At 46.0% G+C, this 14,395-nt stretch overlaps 1 protein-coding gene across 1 annotated transcript in view; it reads right to left on the bottom strand.

Moving 5' to 3' along the window:
- lmo3 (LIM domain only 3) overlaps positions 1 to 13,984 on the bottom strand; it is a 46,022-nt gene extending 32,038 nt beyond the window's left edge. Inside the window, exons 1-2 of the mRNA XM_041964107.1 lie at positions 13,916 to 13,984; positions 10,149 to 10,362 (exon numbers count right to left, since the gene is read on the bottom strand). Coding sequence (XP_041820041.1) covers positions 10,149 to 10,362; positions 13,916 to 13,940 — 239 coding nt within the window. The 5' untranslated portion in view covers positions 13,941 to 13,984. The remainder of the gene's footprint in view (positions 1 to 10,148; positions 10,363 to 13,915) is intronic.
- Between the last annotated feature and the right edge of the window lie 411 nt (positions 13,985 to 14,395).

Here is a 14,395-nt window from a genome sequence, read left to right as displayed (position 1 = left end):
GAGCCGCGCTGGAGCAAAACACTGTCCTGCCTTGGATAAAAAACAAACAAATTCATGTTGATGTTGCCATGTGATTACTTGGCACCGCATGCCACGCTTTCAAACCTTGATCACACCCGCTGCATTTCCACCGAAACTGCGCTGTTGTGCCGCGCAGCTAAAATGCCCATAAAAACCCCATGAATTCCACTAACTAGAGATGTCCCATAATTTGACTGGTGATTAGAGCTTCTCCCATTTTCATCTCGGCTCCTCCCGGTGGCTCCGGTTTAAATTCAAACCAGCCGTTTGAATTTAACGCCGCCGTCAGTAGTTTATGGACAAAGCAGGGGTGTAGAGAAAGAGACGGAGAGAAAGGGTGTTGAAAGTTATGGCCCTGACCTATTCATATTCTAATACCTTCGGCTCAGTGGTAAAGGTGTGCTTAAAAGCGCCAGGTGGTGACATCTTAATTTTTCACGGCCGAAAAATGTGGCTTGCGCGGCTCTCCCCTCTCTCCCGATGCATTATTCTTGTTTTAAGCAGCGTGTCTCCTCAGGGGGAAGGGGGGTATTGTTTTACAACACGCCCAGCTGCGGCCTACTTGCCTTGCCTGGGGTTCTTTTCAAGGAGTTGTCTTGGGTGACCCCTCTCTCTGGCAGTTATTAATAATAACACGTGCCAGGGAATAGTTCACCTTGTAGCGCTGAGGCCTCCTCGCCGCTGCATGTATGTCTAGCCTCATACAGAGGAGTCTCCAGGGGGAGAGGGGGAAGAGGGGTGATGTGGTTGGAGGAGAGGAGCGTGAGTGTGTGTGTGTGTGTGTGTGTGTGTGTGTGTGGTGGTTGGGGGGCAAAGGCAGAAACACATAAAAGACATCAAAGTTTCCCCCTTGTATGTAATTAGATTCAGGTAATCATCTGTGTCCCCTCAAAAGTGATGGAGAGCCTGATTAACAGCATCAAACACACCAACAGGGCTGAGACTAGCAACCCTGAGTCCAAAAAAGTTGGGACGCTGCGTAAAATATAGATAAAAAAAGAATGCAGTCATTTATAAATGAACTGTGTTTACTGACAATCCTGATACATGTAGTAACATCCTTTATCCAATCACGTGCTCCATCCTTCCATCCCTCACTCCATCCTCGCTTGTGACTGACTGAGTCTTTCCTGGATGATTCAAACCCAACCATGATACTATCAGCCTGTTTACCTGTGGAATGATCCAAACAGGTGTTCTTTCCCAGTCTTTAGTTGCTCCTGTCCCAACTTGTTTGAAACGTGTTGCTGCATCACATTCAGAATAAGCAGATATTTTACAAAATTCAATGAAGCTGATGAGGTCAAACATTAAATATATTGTCTTTGTGCTGTTTTCAATTGAGTACATAGCAAAAAGGATTAGCATGTTACCACATTCTGTTTTTTGTATGTTTTACACAGTGTCTCAAGTCTTCTTTTTTTGGAATTGGGGTTGTAAGAGGGAAATGGAGAGAGGTGTGTGTGTGTGTGAGAGAGAGAGAGAGAGAGAGAGGAGCGAGAGGGAAAAAGATGAAGGAATAAGAAGGTAAAGTGGCAAGGCTGACAGACTGAGTGCTGCATTCTCCACCTATAAGTCCCATTAAAAGCTCGAGCAGGAGAGGCCCTTTGTGCCTGCTGAGAGCTCTATTGTAATAACAAGCAGCAGAGACAGGATTCAATCTGGGGTCTGAATGAACTGACGCATTCCAGGCAAACTCTCCCCCTCAAGTACTCAAGGGACTCAAAAGAGCTGAAGGCTGCTTCCTTTTCAGGCCTCAAAAAATTATGTTGTCCTGAGAGGAATCTTTGAGTTAAGCACAAAGACCGCTGCATACCGGTTTTAAAACTTAACCTTACGCTAGGTTTATGCCATTTTTACATATCTTAATTAATGATACCGCCTCAAACACAAGGAATCACATAAGAGTATGAGCCGACGCCTGCTGGCCTGCAGCGCGTGACTGACTTGACTTTCAGATTTAAACTGCAACAGAGCGCAGAGGAACGAAAATGTGGCAAAGCACAAGGACAGAGTAAGTAATGATGATGGCATTCAGTGGCACAGCAGGCACCGTAACCTTTCAGAGCACCACATCCTTCAAAAAACAAAACCCTCCCTGTTCTCCTCCAAAACGGAAAAAAAAAAAAAAAACGAAAAAACAATTACAGCGCAGGTGCAGTCATGGGAGAGAAAGACACAAACATTATCTTTGATGCGACGCTCTCGCCGAGGTTGACCTTGCAGCCGTTAAACAGTGGAGTGAAGACGACGCGCCGACGTGAACAGGTCCTTCAGCCCGCTAAATTAATCAGTTCTCCTCGATTTGAAGAGCGACGCCATTCATGACACCGCCGCCGTCCCCTTCCTGGTTTCGCAGAATTCCACATCGATCACTGCTGGCTTACAGCACATCTGGTTCTCGCCGTCTTGCCGAAATCAAGGTTGCACTTTTACTTCTGAGCAGCTGTGTGTTTTGAGTAGTGACGCTGCGCCCCTCTTTGTCCCGTGGGAGGGGGGGTTGACTTGTAATTTGCACTGTTCTGCACATACAGGTGCAGGTAACACTTATTTCCAACAGCGTGTCTTTGCCATGTAAACAAGCAAACATCCTCATTTTGGCTGTGCCGTTTACACACTAATGTTAAATGTGTGGTCTCGATGGTCTTCTATCTCAATTTAAGTGGTCCTGGTTTTGGTTCTGGTCTGGCCTCTAATCATGTAAAAGGAAATTCATACAAATTCCTGTTTAGTTTTTCTCAAGACGCCTTGGTTATTACAAAGCATGTAAATGAACATGAGACTTGTAAACATGCTTGAGTATTGTTATTTCTAAATGAACGTCATGTTTGCGCTGATTTTTTTTTTGAAAGACTGACATTATGCTATCATTGTGTGAAGTTTAAAAATTAGCCTGCACTTCCAGCTGCTATAATGTAACAAGCAAACATGACATTCACCAGCCACCCTGCTCACTGCTTACATTCAGTGACACTTTTTAAGATGTTTTATTTGTAGGCTACAATATCTGTGCAGACGTATGTATGAGGGAAGCTCTAACTAAAGGATGCACAGCGCTACCGTGATTCTCCTCTCTGAGCAGACCCCACACTGCAGCTGGAGCCGAGCAGCCGAAGAAGAGGGAGCTCTGGTGTTGTTGACCGGCGGCCTGGCTGAGGATGTCCTCGTGCCCTTCAGCGCTCGTCGGGAGAACGGCTGAACATCTGCGCTAGTCATTAGAGAAAGAGGAGCTGGCCTGAATCTTTCAGCCTGCAGAGAGTCGGGGAGGAGAGAGCTGATGACAAACTACACCCGGCTTCCTGCAGATCTCCCAGGAGCACGGCTATCGTCAAGTGAGCGGGATGTCGTGCGGGGGCTACTCGGAAATCGCAGGCTTTCGGCTCTTTTTGCGGAGGTGTTTGCGATCCGTCGACGCCTCAATAATGACTGAACGAGCTGGGAGTCCGATCCGCTCTGTGGAATGAGGCCGTGTGTAATTTGGCCATTTAATTACCACTCCATTATTCAGTCCGACACTGGCGGCTCTGTTGCTGCTTTCTCTCTTTTTCAGGGGGGATACATTTTATTTTTCATAACCAATCACTACTCAGTGATGCATCCGTATCAGTAAAGCTACATTAGCCAGTTTACAGTTAGCAGCACTCATTCCTGTAGGCCTAAAAGAAGTTCAGTTTGGATTCATGTCCATTAGAAGTGGCTCTAAGAACAGTCCACTGTCCTTCCATATGCTCAGTTTGGTCCAATAAGCTTCCAAGCTGCTGTTAAATATCCTGCTTCTATATCATGTTATCGCTCTCCTCATCTGTCCCACTGTTCTCCGCGAAGGCGCAAACTACAGACTTCTTACAGCCATCTTTCAAGTCTCCAGAGAGCGAGTGTCTTATCCTCAGATGTTGGCTGTATCACTGTAGCGGAGTGCTAAGGCTGAACGTGAAGCTAATTCAGAGGTGACGCACAGAGGCCTAATGCGAAGGCGCGAGCGGGTGTGAATTTGAGGCGAGGACGCATCCGAGCGCTTGAAAGTGTTTCAACTTTGGCAAGAAACGGGGGCTTATCTCGAGGCTTTTTGACTGTGAATCACTCAGGCACAGAGAGGGGAAAGTGAAATGACGGCGACACAAACAAACTGCGCGAGCCGTTGGCGTACGCTGCAAGCTGCGAAGGCGGCGCCTCGGCTGTTTGGGGTGATTAGACGTGAACGGTCCAGCGGTTAAACGCACTAACTACCTCACCTTCAACCTGAATGCTCATTAGGCCTGTTTAACACGGGGAACATTAGAGACACACACAGAAAACGTGTGAAATACGGACGATAATAAACGACGTGTGCACAAACACGCTGAAATGAAATGAATTCAGAATTTTAGATCATGGTTTTAAACCCTTCACTGGATTGTGCGTGAGGGTGTGTCTGAGCTCAGGAAACTGCATTTTGCTGCTCTGCGAGCAATCACACGCCGAGCAGGTTTTTTTTTTATTAAAAGGTATGACACATGCTCATAAGGAAGAATGTATCTAAATGAGATTTCTGAAAATAATAGATGCGCCTCAGACAGCCTGAGCCTTCTCTCTTCATCCCCGCCGGTCCCTGGAGATAAAGCCTGACTTGATGTCACAGTCACGTCTGACGCCGACATACAAACTGACAGTGCATCATAAGCCAGATGTGAGATGAAAAAAAGATACATTTTTCATTTACATTTACATACATGGTTATACAAGGTGGCTGCGGACTACAAAGTTGATTCTGAAGGAGGGAAAAATGTAAGTTATTACACTGAACCATGCTCTACATGTTGGTTATCTCTCACTGATAGCCAGCTTTCCAAAACGTTAATAAATCCAGCCATGTTGACGGCTCTGTGAGTTTGCTTGCATTTACAATCTTAGTAAAACCACTGTAGAGGAAAATTGAAGTTGGATTAAAAAAATGAATGAATAGATAGATAAATAAATAAGTGTTCTCCTGGTGCTGTCTTTAAAATGGATGCCTGGAATTTACAGTTTTCCATTAACTGATGCCCAACAGCTTTTTCATGCCTGCGCCCGGCCTTGGAGCCAGCGCCGCGTTGTGTGTGTGTGTGTGTGTGTGTGTGTGCGCGCGGCGGCACTCAGCAGGCCGCCGTGCCGCAGTCTTCATTTTCTCAGCGTTTTTTAAACTTAAACGTGTCAGTCTGTCTGCTCCTCTCCCTCCTCTGGGCTTTCGAACATTATCGCTCTGTACTGTGAAAATCACACATCAGCATAAACAGTGGCGTCGCGCTATTACCAGTATCATCAATGGAGGCTTTGGTTTCAAAGGGATCATTTGTTGATAAAGTGTTCTCGCCGCATTTCTCCGTATTCAGAGAGAGCAAAGCACAAATCAAGCTCTAGGAGATAATACCTGTAATTATGTTTGCCGTCGCAGGTTTATGAAGGGACGGCTTGGTTACACACACACACACACACACACAAATTCCTCTCTGTACGTCATATTTGATCACACAGGGGCTGCTGAAGCTTTAAGATTTTTTACCCAATATTTGTTTTTTGTTTTTTTTTTTGACTCAGTTTTGTGTGTGTTCCAACAGAGGATTATTATTTCTCTGCTGGTGGGATCACATCGCTCATGGTTGTAGACCCCTGAAGAATTCTATTAACCCTGGTTATGTCAGGTCTAATAACATGCCACCCTGCTAAGAAGAAAAGGACTGGCTTGGAGAAGGGGGTGCGGGTGTGTAATGAAGGCCCAAATAATTTCCCTTTAAAGCCAAGGGAATATAAAAACGGACTAAAAGTGAAGCCATCCGTATTTTTTCCTCTCCTGTCACTAACCTGGGCTGAAAGACCGAGATAAACATAAGTAGAAATAATATAATTGTGGTTAGGTTTGAAGGAAGGTGTGTGTATTCCTGCGTGTGTGTGTGTGTGTGTGTGTTTGAAATTGTACTGCGATGCGACGTTGCAGCCATTGATTGCCTCAGTGATGGAGCCCGGCTTTCTTTGTTGCTCTGCAGATCAGATGTGGAGTGCTGCGGTTTGCTATATTTGCCATTCATTAGCCAGCATTGAGGAGATGTCAGGGCGCATTCGCGGGTAGGCCACTCGCGTGATAGCGGGCGTCAAATCAATTCAGTCACCTTGAACTTTGAAGATGAAAGAATAACATGTTGGAATTGGTCTCCCTCTTACCCTGCACGCCTGTTCAGACATACTCGCTTGGCCTCGCTGCTACTGTATGCATTGGCGTTGGGCAAACAATGTCCACGTCAACCGATTCACTGATGGCGTTTACGGTGTTTGTTCTGAAGCTCTGCAGTCGGCAGTAAAGACCTGTGGACACTGGGCAGCCGATGGACGAACACTTTTCAGTGTTGGCTCGACGTGTGGAGATATTTACGTGACACTTGATCACAGTTCAAAATACTGCATTTTCCTATTATCAGCAAATCTCATGAAAAGACCCCAAACAATGCATCACTCTGTCCACAGTGAGCCCACTGGCTCCTACTGAAGATATAAAGCTATACAAAACATTTCACTTATACATAGCATCATTTTTCACTGTAGTTTTTAGCAGATGTTCTTCAAACAGGGGGAAATAGTGCATTTGTTAGGGACTATTTCCAGTGGCGGACTGATACACATGTGATACCCTACATAGTACTTGTGTATGTCGAATCTAAATAAAACTACTGTGTGTTGATGGTAAAGCAGCAGTAGTTTTAAGGTGAGCCTGGTCACTGGGAGGAGGTAAATATTTGGTCTGTGTACACATGTGTGGAGCTAAAAGAGAACCAGAGCGCACAAACAAGAGATGGAGAGGGACTTTCTTCCACACTCAAGTAGAGTTTAGGCTCCCAAAAAATACAGCACTCTATTTCCCTCCTTTACTGTTTTCACAGCAGGAAGATTTCAAATTCCCTCAAAAAGCAGTTAAACTGAAAAGTGCCAATAAACCGTGAAACACCTGTTACACTGTCTCTGTGTTACTGTGTCACATCACACCGACCACCTGGGTCAGCTGGGGTGCTATTCTAGGACACTGCACAGTTCATAAGGAAGTCTGACAGTGGAGTCACTCTGCACTCCAAACGTATGTACGGTGCAGCTGCATGACGGAAGATATAGCATGGATGAGCATTAGCTTGCACTCTAGATGGGAGGATGTTCAGCATTAAAGAACGTGATTGGGTCAACGTTACTTTTGACTTCATCCATTGACGATTCGACTGCACTTCAAACAGAGGGTCTGGCTCAGGGCCTGGTCGGGCCGTCCAGTGCCTGTAACTTTTCTTTCCTGCCTGTCATTGGCTACCAATTTGGGGTGACGTTTTCAAAACCCCCGTCACTATGGGAAACAGCAACAACCACCTCCGAGCTGGCAACCTACACACTGAAAATGGCAAGTTTATCCCCATGCGCAAATGCTCCACCAAAACAAGTGCAACTATTTTGCAGGAGCACCATTGCTGCATTCTGGGCTTTGTGCTGCCCAGGACCATTGTGATTGGTTTAAAGAAATGTAAACAAGTCAGGGAGGTTTTTTTTGCCCAATACCCAAATGATAAGGGGTGCAGCGAGACGATTCTCCAGCACTGCAGTTAGGTCTGGCTATGAGGTGGACCCTTGATTACAAAGCAACTTCTACGTTCCCCCTCTCATAGGGAGCAATTTGGGGTTCAGTGTTTTGCACGAGGATGCCTCAGCATGTGGAGCCAGGAACCAAAGCTCCAACCTTCCCATTAAATGATGACTTACGTCATGTTTTTTCTGTGTGAAAATGTAAAAAGTGCATAAAAACAGGCAGATGGAAACATATTTTACTTGATAATAAAAAAAAGTGTCTCAAATGATGTTCCACCCACACCTGACTGCACACTCAGCTAGTGTGAGTGTTGCGGCTGAGTCAGTGAGTAGGTTGATAATCCCACAGTAAGGCTCAGGACCTTTTGGTTATTCTCTGTCACAGCAGCCTCTCCTCAAAGCCTCTTAGTCCACAGCACCTAACAGCGACTCTCTCATCGCCGATGCTAAAACGAAATGAAGTGTGCGAGGGCCTGCAGCAGGCACACAGGACACATACGCCCACAGTCTGACATACATTAGCTACAGTGCTGTGCGTTCTCCCAGAATGCTGCGTTGCGGTGAGACGGCAGCACAGTCCGGAGAAGTCGGATACGTTGGACGCGAGCGGGAAATTCAGCTGGAAGGCTGCCTGCTCTCGCAACTGCGTGCTCCATATTATCACGTGACACATCCTAAAATCAGCTAAAAATATGAAGTTGTACATTTTTCCCGTTTTGTTTTCAACGACAGATCAAACAGGCCTGGATTATTTTAATTCTGATCAGGAAACACTTGAATCATCTATTTCCTCTCGCAGAAATCAAACCTTCCTCCAGCTGAACGAAAGTAAAACACGAATGGCTTCACGTGTACCTCGTGTCAGTACAAAGCTTGACATGTGTCGGGCCTCCACAAACTATAATTTCATTCCTCGTGCGGACACCTTTTCAGCAAGCGGCTGTTTGTCTCTCAGCAGGCCTCAGCACAACCCCAACACTGGCAGCTCTGGAGGAAACCGACGGAGTAAAATCTCCATCTTAACCAGTCAGTAAAAAAAAGTTACCTGTTACGCTCTAAGAATACATTAAAGTAGTCTGTCAATGAGGAGAGACGGCTCGTTTGTGTGTATCTGACCTCCTATTCACATATTTTTTAATCAATTAGTTATTTTTGACCATATAAACTGAATGTATACTCACGTTATTACCAAATAGACTTTCATAGATGCAAGAACTAAGTTTGGGTTTGTTGAATGAATCAGACGTTGCTGATGTAGCAACACTTCACAGGATTAGAGAAGAAGACTAGCCTCTGGTGTATGTTTAGATCACTGATTGTTCCTTTAATACCAGCTCGAATGCACTCACTACGTCTGCTCAGTGACAGTGACGCTGATAAACGATAAAACCAGGTGACAAAACACCTGCAAACAAAAAGGATCTCAACTTCTGTTTCTGTGAATCAAACAGCGATACATTCGACTGCAGCTTTTGGAGTCAGATTCTCTATTCATTCGCTGCTCCTTTAAATAACAAGAGCTTCTGATGTTGGCGCAGTCACATGAGACTCCTCAGGCTGATGTAGTGAAATTTCAATCCAGACTAATGAATGGAACAAAATAATCCAAAAGATGACAAAATATATGAGCCTGAATGTATTCAGTGAATATGGTCACATTAAATGCTGCTGGTCCACCTGCTGTAAGTTAGACTTCAGCTTGAACCGGTTGGTGCATCCCTCTGTCAATCAACAGATGCTGTTCCTTTATTGGCTCTAGCGACCTCTTGCATTTTGCTTTGTTACGTCTTACTCTCCTGAAACAGGGAAGAGGCTGGAAAGATTTTGTTATAACATATCATTGTGTTATCTTTTGGTTGTGATTCTTTTGAGAATAATTCACGCTAGCAATGTGAACTCTTGACCTGTGTGAAGTCAGAAAGGGAAGCAGCATGGCTTGGCTGGACTGAAGCTGAGCACAGGTTATTAGGTCGCTGTTATTTATTACTTCTGATGCTGTTTTAGACTCATAGTTTATAGTCAGTTTCCCTGATTAGTTAGATTACTGGTCTGTAATGAGCTGTCACTTTAATGTTTAAGTTTAGTACAAATCTAAATTCTACATGCATATAATCTATTAAAATCTTGATTTCAACTATTCTCACCGGATGCCTCGTCATTTTAAACAGCTCGGAATATTCTGAAAAGGTGCCATAACAACCATGTTTGAAGCCAATTTGAGATAAATACATGGAACTAGTAGAAAAATGAAATTTATGCGGCTCCTAAAACTCATACTGAGGTTTTCTAAATACAAAAAAAACAAGAATGAAAAGATTCTGATACATTAATAACAAAATACAAATTCAACTAAATAAAAAATATGTAGTTGTCAAATTTGTCAAACTTAAAAGAAGGTCACAGGGCAAAACCCAAAGAAAGCGTTGCTGTAAATAAAAATCAGTGTGAGGGGAGCTCTCTAACAGCCCTGCACACGCTGCCAGCAGACTGCGTGTTATCTGGATGGTACGCAGCGTTTGTCACACAGACGCTGTGAAGACGTCAGCTGTCTTTCTTACCGTAGGTAGTCTCTCCGGCACAGGATGAGGTTGGCTTTGGTGTAGAGCGTGGAGCCCACCTCGCCCAACCTGCAGTCGCAGCAGGCACACTTGAGGCAGTCCTCGTGCCAGTACTTATCGAGGGCCTTCAGCAGGTAGCGGTCCTTGATCTTCCGGTTGCAGCCGGCACAGCCTTTTGGCTTGGTGTCCGGCTGAACGGAGAGCATTTGTATACCTGGGAGAAGCACAGAGAGAGGCCTCAAGCACTCGTCCAACAGCAGCATTGACATCTTCATGATGGAGGAAAGAAACACACAACGATTCGAAGACATGATGAACTAAATGATGAAGCAAGGAATGTGATATATTAAAGTGCCATTTAACGTGTGTGACAAGTTTTGTTTAATTGGCAGGAAAAGTGAAATGAAGCGTCGATACACTGCGGCTGCTTTGATATAATCACTCTGCATACACCCATTCACACACACACACACACTCACACAGTGATGGCACAACCATCGCGAGCAATTTGGGGTTCAGTATCTCGGCCAAGAACATTTCATCATGCAGACCGGAGGAGCTGGTGATCGACCCGCCGACCCTCTGAGCAGTGAAGGGCCCGCGCTGCCTCCTGAGCTGCAGCTGCCCCAGTTTCTGACTGGTTTTCATGCTGCTCTGTGGCCGTTAAGCAGGAGTGGTGGTGTAAGTCCAACATTCAAATGACACTGACATTAAATGAGACACAGGTGAAAATGTGCTTTCACACGCTGACACGCAGATTTTAGCCTGGACTGCTGAACAGCATATTAGGCATCAAACTCTTTATGTGCAAAAACACAGATTAAAGTTCTCAGGTTTGGAGCAGGTGGTGTGTTCACACTGGGAAAGGGACAAAATCAAGAAGTCAGTATGCAAACTGCTCTTTTGCACATCGTAAAATCTGCAAAAAAAAAAACAATTAACAAATTTGCAAGTGATTAGACAAACAAAAACAAAAACGGTCGTCTTAATTCAAAACCAAAGGCTAGTAATCCTGAGCAGGATTTGAGTTTGTAGTGTGTTCACACTTGTGATGAAATGTAACAAATGTACTGAAAAGGAAGCCCAGCGCAGTGCCGTGTACATAAAATTAACTGCAGACTTATTTTTAAGTACACTAAAAATTTCGTTTGGTAAAATATGTCATGTATACTAGAAATTGCTAGATTTTGGAGTTTGCTGCTGAAACAAAGTAATGTCCCACAAAGCGATGCACAAAGGAAATGTCCAGTCCAGGCCTGCATAAAACACAAAGAATATTTCTCGCTCCGACAGCACGCAGCAACGTGAGCTTCTGTTCAAGTCGATCCAAATGTGAAATGAACAGGATGCGTGTTTAAAGCTCACAGAAACACAAAGACGGAAACAGGTGACTTCACTGATTAGCACATTACTCTCGACTCTCTGTGGAGACAGAAACACACACTCATTACACTCCTCTTTGTATGGAAAACAGTGTGAGGGGACCCCTGCCCTTAACTTAACATTTTCACGCGTATTTTGTCGTCTTTAAGTTATTTTTTTCATTGTTAAAGCGAAAAAAAAAGACATTCATATTGTTGTTATGGACTGTGCCAGCGGTCAGCAGACTGGGCTCTGACTGCTGTTTAAGTGTTGTGAGGGCGGCGAGCAGCCCACACAGACACAAAGCCACAGTTTCACATTTCTTCCTGGACACCTTTTTTTTCTCCTCCACGTTGACCTCCTCTGTGGTTAAAGGGGCGTGGCTACAGACGAGGAGCTTTGCCGCGGCAGCATTGTTTGGCCTGAGCTGACTGTGGAGAGCCTTTGTTGGCCCACTGGGGGGGGGGCAATGTGGCCTCGCACCGGGCTGGAATTAGTATTCTCCTACCATTCCCTGAGGAGAGTCACACCCCCACTCCCCTTTGTCCCCAATTCACCACACACACACACACACACACACACACACACACACACACAGAGAGAGAGAGAGTGGTGTTTCCATCACTTTAGGGGACATTACACACACTTACATTCATTTCCTGGAGTCTAACTCCAACCATAACCACAACCACTACTTGCCCAACCTTTACTTTAACCCAAGTCTTCTCCCTAAAATTTCAAATTGAATGATGAGGAGTTGTGTTTTGTCCCCATAAGGACGGTGACTCCCCCAAATGTGACTGTGTAAACACATTTACGTCCCCACAACATGAGTAATATAAGGCCACACACATGGACACACATACACACACATACATAAGTGCATGCTTAATATTCCTTAAAGTGCAGTTGTTGGTTTTGTCATTTTGAAAGCACAGAAACTTTCTTTTCGCCATTTTAGCTCAAACACGTCAGGAAGCAGATTCATTGATTATATTTAGAAATGAGCAGCTCTCAGATCGTCACTTCCTATGAGGAAAACAGATGTTTTCCAAACACTTTTCCTTCCTTTCTGGACGCCGGCGATTTCCTTTCATTTTCACGACAATACCGGAACATGAAAGTTCCATTTGGCTGACAACCCGGTCACCTGTCACACTTGTGTGTGAATGCACCTGGAGCTGCAGACTGACTCGAACAGGATGTAGTGAGCACACAACACTGACTTACACCTGATGTTCAAGATCTAATGTCATGATGAATAAATCAGCAGATATGTGGGAAAAAATGTTTTTTTTTTTTCTGTTTTAAAGTAAGTTCAGTGACAGTGAGGCTCACAGTTGAATGAGTTGTATTAAAAGCTCTTATATGAAACACTGACATGGCCCTTTAATTGAAAAATCTGTCACTACACATTAAGATGATTTTTTTCCCTCACCTGCCGCAAATCCTATTCCTATTTTTTCGTGAGAAATGATTTGGAAAGAGAGCAGCGAACAGGTTGCAGCGCGGTGAGCAGCTCAGCTCATTTGTTCCGGCGCGCTGGGGCTGCAGATTTGTTAATTGGCTGGATTTAGAGAGCGGGGCGCGCGGCTGCTCGGCCGGCTGCTCTCCACTGCGCCTGTTCAGCCGCACTGATCCGTCCAGCCTCGTTAACACTACAAAGTCCCCGCCACTCATTACCAAACCAAAAGACGGAAGAGTTTCGACTCCCCTTTTGCCGTGCAATCAACTCGGGGGAGAAGCGGAGCAGGAATTTGACCACTCCGCTCTTCCGACTGCCGGGGGGAGGGAGAGCTGAACAAAAGCTTAATTTTCTGGAAGGGAAATCACAGCTGCTCGGAGCTCTAATGATATCTGTTTTGCTTGCGCGCTGGCTCGTATCCTCCCTTCCCTCCTTTCCCACTCGCTGGGCTCCCGGGCTGCTGCCGCTGCGCGTCCCCGGCCACATGTATCATCATATGAGCTCAGAGCGGATGGAGGATGACGGAGGGATGGAGCGGGTGGAGGATAGCCTGCTTTCTGAGTCCCAGCTGTTCGGTAACAAGATGCTGACATTTCACCCTATCAGTTTAATTACTGTTGCCATGGCAGCGGAGTGCTGGTAAAGGCCAATAACGGATTTAACACGGAGGCTCAATTTGCCATACACAAGCACATAACACTGGAGGCTGCACAGCGATATATCAGCTGTGCGATCAGTAACATAACATCAGAGCAAACCTCCCGAACGTCTTCCTGAAAGGTTATCAGCGGAATAACGGAGATAATGGAGCGGGTTAGCGCAGCGGCAGCAGGTCAGATCTGGACACGTCGCCCTCGACGCAGGGATGCTGGAACTTGTCGTCGCAGGGCACATAAAACACACACGAAACGCGTCGCTCATTCAAAAGTAAACACCTTACCGAAACTTTTCTCCCTTTTCTGCATTTGTTGAACCGCTGAAGCAGCCGAAGCACCACCATGCAACCCGGAGCCGCCTGGTCCGGAGAGCAGCTGTCTGCGGGCAGGCTGGGATCAGGCTTTGTTAGAGTCGGAACAATCCAGCACGGCGACCAGAGAGGAATGAAAAGACGGTGGGGGCGGCGGCGGTGGTGGTGGTGGTGGTCGTGGGGGGGAACGCTGGCCAGCAAAAACACAGGCGAGGGAGCCGGAGCGAGCTGTCCGCTGCCGTCGGGCGTCACGCGGCGAGTGAGCACACGTTAATCGACGAGCGGAGCTGTGTGCGCGGGGCGGCGCAGGCGGCGAATGGCAGGACGACAAAGAGATGCTTCCCCTCCGCGGCGCAGCCACCATCTAATCCTACTGGCCCCCGAACACAGCGGCTCCTGCTGCACGCCGCCGCGCTCATCAGCGCTTTGACGCGCAGCCGGGCATCGCGCACA

This window comes from Chelmon rostratus, chromosome 22 (assembly GCF_017976325.1).
Source record: "Chelmon rostratus isolate fCheRos1 chromosome 22, fCheRos1.pri, whole genome shotgun sequence".
NCBI classification, from domain to species: Eukaryota; Metazoa; Chordata; class Actinopteri; order Chaetodontiformes; family Chaetodontidae; genus Chelmon; species Chelmon rostratus.
This window is presented reverse-complemented; position numbering and strand designations above follow the sequence as displayed.